This window comes from Nansenia antarctica, assembly GCF_963989245.1.
Source record: "Nansenia antarctica genome assembly, chromosome: 1".
Lineage (NCBI taxonomy): Eukaryota > Metazoa > Chordata > Actinopteri > Argentiniformes > Microstomatidae > Nansenia > Nansenia antarctica.
In genome coordinates this window covers 74074455-74088008 of record NC_137674.1, presented here as the reverse complement: position 1 = coordinate 74088008, position 13554 = coordinate 74074455, and the positions used below count along the sequence as shown (strand labels likewise).

Genomic DNA, 13554 nt, shown 5'->3' with positions numbered 1-13554 from the left:
GACGCCCCCGTGTGTAATGTACAGCTGGCCTCATTTTCGCATGACTGTGGCCTGATGACAACGATTGGCCGCCTCGTTTCAGTGACTGAGCAGGAATGCTTCTGATAGGTGGCATGTTTAACCATGTGATCTACCTCCACCAATCCAGAGAGACGTTGTTTAAAGCGCTACGGCAGTGCTGCCCTAACTGTACACCGTGGAGCTCCAAATAGTTCTCACACTGTCGAGAAGTCGCTTAGTTTGATATATTTCATTGCTAAAGACTTTATTATTATGTCAACAAAGCTAACAACTATGCCAGAGGACAGCGACCACACAAATCTACACATGGTGACATGCACCGCGCCAGTAAACATCGCTGTCATTAAATACTGTGAGTATCATTATGAGCGACTGTAGTATCAGTTTGAACCCCTGACAGATTAGGTCGTTGACATTGCAAGATGGTAAACAATGTATGGTTGAATGTCAGTGCCCAAACTGCCCATTAAACCCTAACGATGTGTTGTTATTATTCCAAAGGGGGGAAGAGAGATGAGGAATTGATTCTACCCATCAATTCGTCCTTGAGCGTTACTTTGCATCAAGATCAGGTAAGACAGTAGGCCTACATCAGTTTCCCAGAATGCTGTTGGGTGAATCACAATGCATGCATGTGTGTATAACGGTCCTGCCTACTCACCTTGTGTTTATAACGTTCCTGCCTACTCACCTTGTGTTTATAACGTTCCTGCCTACTCACCTTGTGTTTATAACGTTCCTGCCTACTCACCTTGTGTTTATAACGTTCCTGCCTACTCACCTTGTGTTTATAACGTTCCTGCCTACTCACCTTGTGTTTATAACATTCCTGCCTACTCACCTTGTGTTTATAACGTTCCTGCCTACTCACCTTGTGTTTATAACGTTCCTGCCTACTCACCTTGTGTTTATAACGTTCCTGCCTACTCACCTTGTGTTTATAACGTTCCTGCTTACTCACCTTGTGTTTATAACGTTCCTGCCTACTCACCTTGTGTTTATAACGTTCCTGCCTACTCACCTTGTGTTCCTTTACGCTCAGCTCAAAACCACTACAACGGTTGCATGCAGTAGATCCTTCCAGGAGGATCGCATTTGGCTCAACAGCAAAGAGGAGGACATCACCCAACCTAGACTCCAGTCCTGCCTGAGAGAGAGTGAGTTTGCCTGATCACTATGGGTGCGTTCGTAAATGCTCCGGAGTGTACCCGGGGTGCTCTCTGACCATTCGGGAATGAACTGGTCTTTCAACTTTCAGTTAAAAACCAGAGCACACAGAGCAGATTTACGAACACACCATGACTGATGGCAGAGCCTTTAGGGAGAGACCCGAGAGGGGGGAGAGAGAGAAGTGAACGAAGAGAAAGGCACTAGAGGGAAAGGGGAGGCTTTAAGCAAATATGCAGTGACCGGTTATTTAGTTGTTTGTTTGTTTGTTTGTTTGTTTACCACTCCAGTTCGGCGACTGGCCAGGAAGAGACGCAGCGATGGGGATCCTGTGGATGCAGGCAGTTTGTCCCATAAAGTCCACATCTGCTCCGTCAACAATTTCCCCACCGCAGCCGGACTGGCCTCCTCTGCTGCTGGCTACGCCTGTCTGGGTAAGTGTGTGTGTGTGTGTGTGTGTGTGTGTGTGTGTGTGTGTGTGTGTGTGTGTGTGCGTGCGCGCGTGCGCACATGTGCATGCGTGTCCTCCACATACACGAACGGCAAGTGAACATTTTGTGTGATTTTTTGTTTTTTGTTTTGTTGAGTTCATTCCAGTCATGTGTTGCTTTGGTTTTGTGTATTTTAGAAGTTAGGAATAAGAAGTCGTGATGCTGACGTCCTATCCCTCTTTCCTACTCTCCTTTCCTCTTCTTTTCTCCCCATCTTTTCTTCATCACTCCACTCCTTTGTGTCTTCTTCTTCGGTGGCTGTTCTTGTGTCAGTGTACACACTGGCGCGGGTGATGGGAGTGGAGGGAGAGCTGTCCGCGGTGGCGAGGCAGGGTTCGGGCAGTGCGTGTAGGAGTATGTACGGAGGCTTCGTCCAGTGGATCATGGGACAGCGAGGGGACGGCAAGGACAGCCTCGCCCAGCAGGTGGCGCCAGAGACCCATTGGCCTGAGCTCAGGGTCCTCGTGTTGGTGGTAAGCCTCTCCCTCCCTGTGCTTTGCTGTATGTGCGTGTGTGTGTGCGCATAATGTGTAACCATGGACACAACCCTCACCAATTTAGTCATTTATACTGTAATATATGTTTATTAATTAAAAATATATTAATTCTGTCATATTAACTTAAATAATCTGTCTCTCCGTCTCCCTGTACAGGTTAGTGCTGAGAGAAAGCCAGTTGGGAGCACCTCCGGCATGCAGACTAGTGTGGAGACGAGCAGTCTCTTAAAGGTATTTACACACTCACACACACACACACACACACACACACACACACACACACACACACAGGGTTTAACACACGTTCTAAGACTTATTGTAATTCCACTCTGTGCTGTAAAAACATAGTCCACATGTTTCCTGCCCTCTCTCTCTCTCTCCCTCTCCCTCTCCCCCTCCCCCTCTCTCTCCCCCTCCCCCTCCCATCCCCCTCCCCCCCTCTCTCTCCCTCTCCTTCTCCCTCTCCCTCTCCCTCTCCCTCTCCCTCTCCCTCTCCCTCTCCTCTCTCTCTCTCTCTCTCTCTCTCTCTCTCTCTCTCTCTCTCTCTCTCTCTCTCTCTCTCCCTCTCTCTCTCTCTCTCTCTCTCTCTCCCCCCCACCCCTCCCTCCCAGCACCGGGCTGACTCTGTGGTCCCGCGGCGGATGGAGGAGATGATTGAAGCCGTGCAGGAGAGGGACTTCGCTGCGTTCGCCGAGCTGACCATGAAGGACAGTAACCAGTTCCACGCCACCTGCCTTGACACCTACCCCCCCATCTCCTACCTGAACGACGTGTCCCGGCGCATCATCAGCCTGGTGCACCGCTATAACCGGCACTACGGGGAAACAAGGGTGGGAACCACTTCCTGTGTCTGCTTTTGGAGGAATCCTTGTGTTTCTTTCTTCTTCTTTTTTTACCTAGGGACCTGGGGGGTATTCCATCAACGTCACTAAAGGAAAATCCAGGCTTATTTTGATAAGTCTCGTGAGAGTGGATTGTCATTTAGCGACGTTGATGGAATACCCCCCTGCACATGGTCCAGAGTTGTTTATTTATATGTTTTTCTTCGTTCGCTCTTTGACTCATTGAACGTACATTTACATTTTAACCATTTAGCAGACGCTTTTATCCAAATCAAAGTGGATTACAGGGACAGTCTCCCTGGAGTAATTTTAGGGCTTAGTGCCTTACTCAAGGGCACACTAGTGGTGGAGTTCCCAGGTGGGATTTGAACTCGTGACCTTCTGATCACCAGTCCACTCACACTAGGCCACCCTTACCCTTAACATTTCTAGTGCAGTTCTTCACGTGATTTGTTTTTTTTCTGAGATGATGAAACGGAGATCTGAAACTAGTGTTATTTTCGTATTTAACTGATAACAGAGAACAGAAAATGTGTAAATAAGAACAACTATATCACCTTGAAAGAATGTTAGCCGAGAGTATCTTACTATATCTTATCTAGTGCACATTAGCATTCTGTATTCTGTTGTTCGGCCATGCTATAAGCAACAGGTATTGTTTCTCTTTTCCACTAGATGGCGTACACCTTTGATGCGGGACCCAACGCTGTGGTCTACACTCTGCAGGAGTACGTAGCAGAGTTCATCCAGGTGGTTCGTCATTACTTCCCCCCAGAGACCAACGGAGAACAGTGAGTCTGCATACTTTCTCACTCACTAACTCACTTACTCACTCACTCACTCTAATTCTGCTGCAGAGACATTGCTGGTGTCTGTCTGTGTGTATGAGTGTGACGGACCCTGTTTCTTTACAGGTTTCTAAAGGGTCTTCCGGTTGCCAAGGCAACTCTATCTGAGGAGCTGAAACAAGCTATCGGTATGGAGCCCTTGGTGAAGGGAATCAGCTACATCATCAGCACCAAGGTTTGTACTGTATAAACACACACACACACACACACACACACACCACAACACTCTCACACACACTGTCTGGATCTGCCACACCATCATTACCAAGACTTGTGAAGTACTGTAGTATACTAGGGCAGGCCCCCCCGTACACCCATATTAGAAGCAGGCAAAATTGTCCCCCACAATAATAATAATAATAATAATAATAATAATAGGATTAAAGAATATAGAAAAAAATATTAAAGGCCTGGTTACTTTACCACACCGGGGAAAGTAATTGTATGCAACTACAAACAGTAAATATAAGCCTGCAACGATAAACTTTCTCCTGACTAGTAGTTACCTTAGTGACGGGGTCCTGTTGGATCTCTAGCACTTGTTATGTTAGCTAGCTAATGTTGTGAGGTTCTGGCTGTGTGAAAAACTGAATGAAATGTCTTGTACATTAGCAGGGAAAGAGTAATTAATAATGGTTGTTTAATTGAATATCCACATACACAGTCAGATAGATCGAGAGTGCGACTCACACACTGACCTGATAGCTCACCAGACAGGTAGTTCAGGTGACGTGAGTCGCGCTAGAATAACGACACTTATAGTAAGACAATGCAGTCACACTAGTATTCAGTACAGTATCAACGGCCCTGAGAACCTCTGGACTGTACCAGAGTAGAGCCCCTCTGCAAGGCCCACGCTTGTGTGACTCACACACACCGCCACCATCCATAATCACACACTGTTCATAACATGAGACGTAGCATGTGCGCGCACGCACACACACACACACACACACACACACACACACACACACACACACACACACACACACACACATATATATAATTTGTTGCATCTATGCATATGGCTGAAAAAGTAATCCAGGGACATGGAGGTGAGAAGTATTTTGCCTTCCATTTGAGACAGGTGTATTTGCCTCTTCTAGCAGTGTTTATGCTGCTTCTTATTTCCCAATCAAAATTGATTGATTGATTGTAACTTTTATTTTAACAGGGAAAACACACTGCGACATGCCCAAACAATAATACACTTTTAAACATCACGTTTTTAGCAAACTGGCTATAAAGAAAAGGGGGTGACTAATCTCTAAGCTACCAAAACTATGCAAAACCTAACTGCATGCTTCAGAAATGTATTGCATATTTGTAAGTTGTCCTGCACGACGGTGATAATATCATTTTAATAATAATTAGACTAGCGTACCGAGACTAGCACACATTACAGCGTGAAGGTGGCACAGACCTACAGGTCCTACAGACCTACTTCATATGGCGCTTTTCCATTGACCGGCTCGGTTCGGCTCGGCTCGGCTCGGCACGGCTGGCCTCGGCACGCTTTTGAAAAGTTCCATATAGGAATCGTTCTCCACTATACAGGAACGACCCGGGACTCTAGGAGGAGTTACGTGTCATAAGATTCCCCCCGCTATACAGATCAGCGGGGGGAAATGCGCTAAGAATTATGTCAAAATGCAGCACTATCGTGCACAGATCAGCCTTACAACATGTAACGTTAAGTGCCTGTTACTTGCAGCTTTCAGTTCTAGTAGACTAGTTTAGATCTCGCAACCAGGGAAATGCCGACATGTGTTAAAGCCCCGATTCTATTTTTATTTCTCCTGACACGTTGAGCACTGTGCTTTTTTTTGTTGGTGAACTACCGTAATAAGCCTAAAAAAGTTCAACTGTTCAAAAAGTGCAACTTCTCTGCTTTCAGAAACTGTTAGAATTTTTTAGATTGGGCATATAGTTCATGAATTACGATAGTTTGAAGGAACGCTGTAAAATCCTGCGCCGACAGCTCCGGTTTCGGAGCAAGACGCGAATCTATCGGCATTAATCAAATACATGCTCAAATCCAGTCATCCGCTCACTACTCTCCATCATAAATGGCACATCCATCATTACATAATAACAACTGCTCTGATTAGATTGCTTAGATTGTTTAATACATCAACGGGGGGGAAAGCGAGATGAACTCGCGAGTATCATGCTTCCTCCATTGAACGGAAAGTCCTATCTATTCCATTCAAAGTGTTTTAGCCTTCCCCCTTTCCACTGGTAATAAGGAATTGGCAAGAATAGATCGATATAAATAGATCAACATAATGCAGCACTATCATGCACAGATCAGCCTTAAAACATGTAACGTTAGATATATAACGGAGCGATGTATTTCTACGGAAAGGCTGACTGACTTGGGGCTCATACAATCTCCGCATTTGTTATAGATACGAGTGCTCCGGTGTCTTGCTGGTAGTCAAATATATTTATTTATATATACAGCATATGGATGTTACGTGCCTGTTACGTGCCGCTTTCAGTTCTAGTAGTTTAGATCTCGCAACCAGGGAAACGCCGACATGTGTTAAAGGGAGCAAGACGCGAATCTACCGGCATTTGACTGCCGCTGGACTGAGGAACAGCATAGGCACAGGACATCGCCATAATAGCGATTTTTTTTGTTATGCTTGTTGTAAATAAAAGTTCTATGATGCATTGAAATGACATTAAACTAAGATAATACGATGGTTATCATAATTTTTCTAATCTTTATTAATAAGTTATTACAGAAACAGTAAGTGACATTTTCCGAGAGCGAAATCTGTTGTGGTATTCAAAGATGGCGGTTAGCAAAGAAATCTATGAACATGGGATGACGATTTCCATTGACCAATCAACGGTGTGCAGCGTCACACGTCACACGCAGCCTTTGGTACCTTTCGCTACCCATCCCGAACAAGAACTAAAACCGGCACGGGTACCAAAAATGGCACGGGTACTTTTGGCAGTGGAGAAAGGCTAAAGACCAGGGTCGACCCGGGTCGGCCCTGCAGTGGAAAAGCGCCAATAGTTGTTGAATGGTTATATTTGATAGAATTTCAATAGGAAATAAAGAAAAATAAAATAACACCAGCCAAGAAAAGAGCACTTTTTGACACTGAGGGCAAAAGGGCAGGGGCTCAAACCCCCTTGGGCCTTATCTGTGCACGTGCCTGCACACACTGACCTGATAGCTCACCAGACAGGTAGTTCAGGTGACGTGAGTCGCACTAGAATGACGACACCTGTAGTAAGACAATGCAGTCACACTAGTATTCAGTACAGTATCAACGGCCCTGAGAACCCCTGGACTGTACCAGAGTCGAGCCCCTCTGCAAGGCCTCCCTTGGTCTTGTAATTTTCTTCAATTGTAAGTCCCCTCCTCCTCATGTCCAGCTGACTCCTACACCTTATGTTGTATGTATCATGTCTGTTGTTGTTTGTGTCCCAGGCTGGACCAGGCCCTAGCGTGGTGGAGGAGCCCAGTCAACATCTGCTTGGACCCGATGGGCTACCCAACAATAACGCTTGATGTACCGCACCCTACCTGCTGTGTAGAGACAGACCAGCCTGAGAGGCCCATATTGCCAATCCAAATGACATTTGTGTGTAAACGGAAAAAGGTCCATAAACTGAAGTGAAACCAGTAGACATGGCTGAAGACCTCTTAACACTGTTGATTACAGCTCTTGACACCTTTCCTACTGTTTGTATAAAATGTTTTTTTTTATGTTGAAAGGGAACTGGGAATGTTTTGTAAAAATGATCAGAAATGTTCTAGTCGTATGAAAGAGTGTTGTAGTAATTCATGTTAACTTCTTAGTAGATCTTGAATATTTTATTAAATTACATTTTAGTCTATAATTGCGGTGGTTCTTATTGTCAGCCTATCAATGAGGGATTTCACAGTGAAAGTTCCCAAGAGAAAAGCAAAGCTTTTTTCATTATCATGTCTTCAAAGTAGGCCTAGTAAGGTTATACAAATCCCATAACATTAAATACATATGCATGACATATGACGGAACATAATATCAATATCGTAACGAATTAACTTGTTATATTATTTCTACAATGAATAGAAGCCTCACTGACTTTTGTATCCAAACACTCCCGTGACTCCTCCCAGAGCCTCTCAGCCTATGGCTTCATATCGCTCGGAAGTGACGAGGCCTACAGAGGGCCAGGCCGGCAGGCAGCTCACACCCACCTTTGTTCCTCCGACTATAATACAACTTCACTCCTCATTAGAATCTAACGCGACAACCGCGATCAGAGGGATAAGCACCGCGGGCAGACTGCTGTGTTAGTCGGAACGCCGATATCATGGGGAAAATAGAATGGGCGATGTGGGCCAATGAACAAGCCCTGGCATCGGGACTCAGTGAGTCGAGAACTTTTACTTATTACTTACAGCACGAGATTGTTATGGGATGTTCTTTTCACTAGACTGTACAGATTTAATTCTACATAGTTTAAAAGCATAGCCTAGATGTATCATTCCAGCCTTTTGTATGAAGAGAAATAAACTTAATTCGAAATGGTCAATTGTTGCAATTGATCATGTGTTATTCTCAGTCAACTCACTTGGTGAAGTGAATGGGAAATAAATTGTTGCTCTTACAAGTTGCATAAAAGTTGTCTACTAAATGTTGAGATAGTAGCCTACTTCAAACTTAAGGATCTTGAGTAAAATGTAACAGTTTTAAGTCGTTTCTTGATATGTGACTTACGAGGACTTGAGGTGAACTAAAACAATTTTCTTCTTACTTCCCCTTTTCAGTTCTCCTTGTTGGAGGCATCGTGGGGGTGGCTGGACAATTCAGGGGTTGGCAGTTCGCTGCTTATGCAATGTATCCTTTCAGTTGTAACAAGACATTGTGTGGGTTTGTGTGTGTGTGTGTGTGTGTGTGTGTGTGTGTGTGTGTGTGTGTGTGTGTGTGTGTGTGTGTGTGTAATGCCAATAGTAGAATAGTATATGTAAGAAGACTTTGTATTGTGAGGTTGTCAAATGAGACACATTTCATGGCATGAATCGAACTCCAAAGTTATGCAGCTGGTTCACACCCAAATAAGATATTTAAGGTTTCTTTAGTATTTATTTAATTCAGGGATGGATACAAGTTTCAGACTAAGCCTTCATCATTGTCATAAGTGTCTCCTTTGAAGCTGTGCTTCTTTGTATATTGCAAGCTCGTTATCTGTGACAAACGGCAGGTGTGCTCTTACCCATGCTCCTGAAACAGAGACATGTCAATAGGCTAGGTGCACGATCTCACTACTTCCTGAAAGGCAACTGGTATGAACATATCCTGTCTCACTCTATTGGTTTAACTGATTAATCAGCTACGGTAAACTGTTGGAACACACAGTGCACAGCTGATTAATCAATTAAACCAATAGAGTGAGACCGGATATTCAGATTCAGATTCAGATTCAGATAACGTTTACTGCCATTATGCTTGACACATGTAGGAATTTGCTTTGGCATTTACAGAAGGTGCATTTATGCTTTTTTCACATATACATGAACAAAACAAGTACAAATGCAAAGACAGGCAAAAACAGGACAACACAGGACAGACAGTGCATGAATATGTTCATACCAGTTGCCTTTCAGGAAGTAGTGAGATCGTGCACCTAGCCTATTACGCATCCACCAAATCTACACAGCAATATCTTAACAAGTAACTCTTTATAATAATACATTGGGGGGAAAAAGATTGGGTTTAATCTATTTAAATAGTTAGAGGAACTTAGGAATTAACAACAAAAGTTAGACTCAGCAAACCCCTGCAATAATTAATTACATGAATGGTACAAAGTCCAACTCCTCATTAAGGCCACCTGGATATAACATGCACAATGTAATGAACTTACAAATACATTATTGGAATATTCTAATCATGGGTCCGGGATAACAGTTAGTAGTTGTTGAGTAACCTTGATGGAAACCCAGAGCTGCGGGAACATTTGTCTGCTTCCTGGAGTACCCGCGGAGCAAGAGGAACAAAGGCACCAGTATGGAGAGAACGTAAGTGATGCCCACATACACCCTATACCTAAAGTTAACGTTACTTAACGTAACAGTGATTGCAACCCACTTATGTTGTCACAATGTCAGTTACAGTAGTTGAGCTTGAGCCGAAGAGAGTCATCACTGACTGTATGTTGAGTTAGATTAAACGGTGTGTCTTAATGTTTCTTCCAGAGGTCAATACTGTTTCACTCTCGTTGTGAAATCCTTTGGACCGTTGACCAGGAACTATTATGTCCGAGCATTTCTACACGCAGCGTAAGTATATCCGTCTTCTCAGATCTCTGAGCTAAAACTGCATTCTTGTCATTCGGTCTCTCCTTACGTCTGTAGACTTCACTGGTTGCTGTCTGCTGTCAGTTTGGTTCTCACAAGCCATTTAGTTGTCACAGTGACTGGCATTCCTTCGAACGACCTTAATTTGAATGTGCAGCAAGTAATTAGTCTCTGTCTCCCTCCCCCTTCCCCCTCTCTCTCGCAGAATCTGTGTTCCTGGTGGTTTCATGCTTGCGACTGTGCTGGGGTGTGTGTGCCTGGCAATGGCCAGCCTCATCTATCTATCGGTATGTATTCTCATTAACTCTAACATAACCCTGACCTACCCTTGGTTGGAATGATTGGGATCATAAGTTGTGTGGGAACAATATGAAGAATGGTTCTGTAAGACAAGAATTGAAGTTGATACTGGGTGAAAACAAGGAAATGATAACAAGGAAGGGTTTGTTTGTTCTCACTGGTATGTCTCTTGAGACATTGCTCTGGTTATGAAACCCAGCCAGTCAGGGGAGGGACTCAGGTATTGTGCCCTGTTGTTGGGAATTTACCTCAGAAGCTGGAACAGAGATTGTATCTGTGTACTACCCGTATGGTTCTGGAAAGCCAGGAGCCTGTTGGAGGAAGCAGCACTGCGTCAGGGTTGATGATAACGACCAGGCATACGGTGCTGGAGGCTATTCCACGAACGTTGATTAGTATATCGGCGATCAAAATAAATCAGGCGATCAGGCAACTCGGGATTGGAATTCAAGCCTCAGGTGATTCCTCGAACGAGGATCAGGCTTGTGTCGTGTTCACAGAACACCGGCTTAGAAATCCTCGATATGGGCGCGTGCACGCAGACATGAAGAGCCCCGAAGTGTCGAACTGTCGAAATGAAGATACTCCACTCTGCAGGGGTCCTACTTTTGCGCAGCATTCCGACTTATTGATCTTTATGAAGACAGAAAAATAAGATGTAAAATTGTGCAATAGTGCTGCAATTAACAAGGTGAGGGAAATGGTTTGGCAAGAAATTGCTGACCGATTAAATGCGTAGGTCATACTAGCCCCAGTTATTGTTATATGTTCATATTTTAATAAATGAATATTTACTACTGTGGTGATATGAGCAGCAGGCTACAAACCATCATATCGTCATGATGGCATAGTGGTATCGACCGCTGCCATAGTATTTATTCGTCATTTTAAGATGGTGGTTCAAATCCCTCTTCTGACACACTTTTTACTGCATTTCGTTGTCTGAATCTAATCTAAAATCTCATCTAAAAAAGTATGTAGGCTATAAAATGATGGTGCAGGCTAATTTCCCAGAACTGACACGATTACAATGGTGTTTGAAGCCTTTCTGAGTAGTAAATTATGTTCTTCTAACTGGACCCTGGATTTGGCATAGATACTTTTTTCTTATGATTACTGATGAATAGATGATTCACTTAGACAGATATATCTTATTTTTTATTTTTTATTTATTTTTCAGATTTTATCCCCTTTTTCACCCAATTTGGTATCCAATTGAACCCAACCTATTATCCAATTATCCCCTGCCTATTGCGTAGGATCCGCCGCACGACCCCGTGGCCGGCAGCCCCAGAGGAGATCGCCAGGCAGACTAGCTGACTGGCTCCTCGAGCCCGACACCGTTACTCCAGCACCAGACGGGGGCGGTGTTGCGCGACGGATCCTTGTCCGGAAATAGTCCTATACCCCCCTTTTGGGAGCGGCCGCTCAATATGCCGCTCCCTGTGTGCCCCGGCCATATCCGGGTCTGGCGAGACCGGGATTCGATCCCAGTCCCCGGTGGGCAGCTTGCACTAGTGGCTAATGCTTAGACCGCTGCGCCACCGCTGGGCTATAGACAGATATATCTATTGTAAATCGATTTGCATGAAGGCTTCGGTTAAATGTAAAAAAGAAAAAACGTTCAATTAAATCAAGTCTCAAACACGCAACCTTTGGAATTCTAGCTGGCTGCCTTAACCACTACGCCAGCCACGCCACTGTGATATAGGCAATGCAAGTTGATAGACATACCTATTTTTTATTATTATTATTTTTACACTTTTATCACACTTTCAAAATATCACGTTATCCATCACACAATCAAACTATCTATCTATCGATCGATCACACTTTCAAAATATCAAATGATCTATATCACACAGTCAAACTATCTATCTCATAAAAAGTGGGAACTAATATTTCCTAAAAGACACTTGAGGAACTGTCGTTCGGGATGTAGTTTCCGCCTGTGAGAGATTTTTTGATGCACGCATTACCTAAACCAGCCTGTAAGTCTGCTCGGGACCAGATTTACTCAGAAGGATTGGTTGCATAGCAACCAAGCAGCGAATTATTTGAGCCACATTGATGGAACCGACCGCAAGCTTATTTAAACCTGGATCAGAGTTAATCGCCTGGATCAGAGTTAATCTCGCTTAGTGGAACAGGCCCCTGGTTTTTACCATTTCTGTGTGTTTGGCTTCTAGGCGGCAATCAGAGGGGAGCAATGGGAGCCCATCCTGCCCAGGGTGGAAGTCCGTAAGCCGGTTGGAGAGAGTATCAAGAACCCTCCCCAAAACCCACCCCCACGTCCACCTCAGGAGATGCGCAGGAAACGAGCAGAGGATCTGGAGGGGGCTGCCTACGTCAACCCCATCGTTGTCCCTGCCAACGAGTACTAGCTACCCCCCCCCCCCCCCCCCCGAAAGTACCTCTCCCGGACCAACGGGGCACTCTAACCAGGGTAACATCCTGCAACACACGGGTGAGGGAGGAGAAAGAGGGCTGTGGATAGGATGTTGTTGTTTGAGGACGTTAAATGGATCAGTGATTGTCTTTGAATGAGTTTTTTTTTCCCTGTGCCCGATGGATCTGTAGTTACTGCTGTTACAGCAGGACGGTGTTCACTGTCTGCCAACCATTCTGAGCTCACAAGAAGCTTTATTGCTTGCTTTTTAACTGTAGCTTATCTACTATAGGCTACAGTTTGGTAGCCCTGTTTTTATTTGTGTACGTAACTCAGGTTTGAGAGTCGATGATACCGAAGACTCAGTGGTCTGTATTCTGTAACCTGTGGAAAAGTTGTGTATGCTGTCTGCCTTGTAACTGTGGTCTATGTTGTGTCAATGTATGGTAAACCAAATGAAACGAATCAACCATTTGGTGTAGATATGATAATGAAATTATTATTTTTTTGCAGAGAATGAAGAGCTATTTATAAATTGTTCATCCTCAAAATACTGTATGTTTTATTCTTGCACATACTTTGGGTACTTTGTGGGTTCTCACCTTTAGGGCCAGTTTACAACTGTAGGCCTGTGTTGATCAATTCTGTTTGGTTTAATTATGTCTTCACACTATGCAAAGTGCAAT

At 44.3% G+C, this 13554-nt stretch overlaps 2 protein-coding genes across 2 annotated transcripts; both read left to right on the top strand.

Annotated features, from left to right (window-relative positions):
* The first annotated feature begins 212 nt into the window (after positions 1–212).
* mvda (mevalonate (diphospho) decarboxylase a) lies at positions 213–7679 on the top strand. Its single transcript, XM_080547736.1, has 10 exons — positions 213–373; positions 523–593; positions 1064–1178; positions 1479–1622; positions 1953–2152; positions 2333–2407; positions 2788–3006; positions 3694–3809; positions 3933–4041; positions 7321–7679. The coding sequence occupies exons 1-10, from the start codon at positions 274–276 to the stop codon at positions 7399–7401; spliced, it is 1230 nt and encodes a 409-aa protein (XP_080403862.1). The 5' UTR covers positions 213–273; the 3' UTR covers positions 7402–7679.
* Positions 7680–8132: 453 nt separating this feature from the next.
* cyba (cytochrome b-245, alpha polypeptide) lies at positions 8133–12960 on the top strand. The gene is made up of 6 exons (XM_080547765.1): positions 8133–8250; positions 8650–8719; positions 9826–9900; positions 10078–10161; positions 10385–10466; positions 12669–12960. The coding sequence occupies exons 1-6, from the start codon at positions 8193–8195 to the stop codon at positions 12861–12863; spliced, it is 564 nt and encodes a 187-aa protein (XP_080403891.1). The 5' UTR covers positions 8133–8192; the 3' UTR covers positions 12864–12960.
* The last annotated feature ends 594 nt before the right edge of the window (positions 12961–13554 follow it).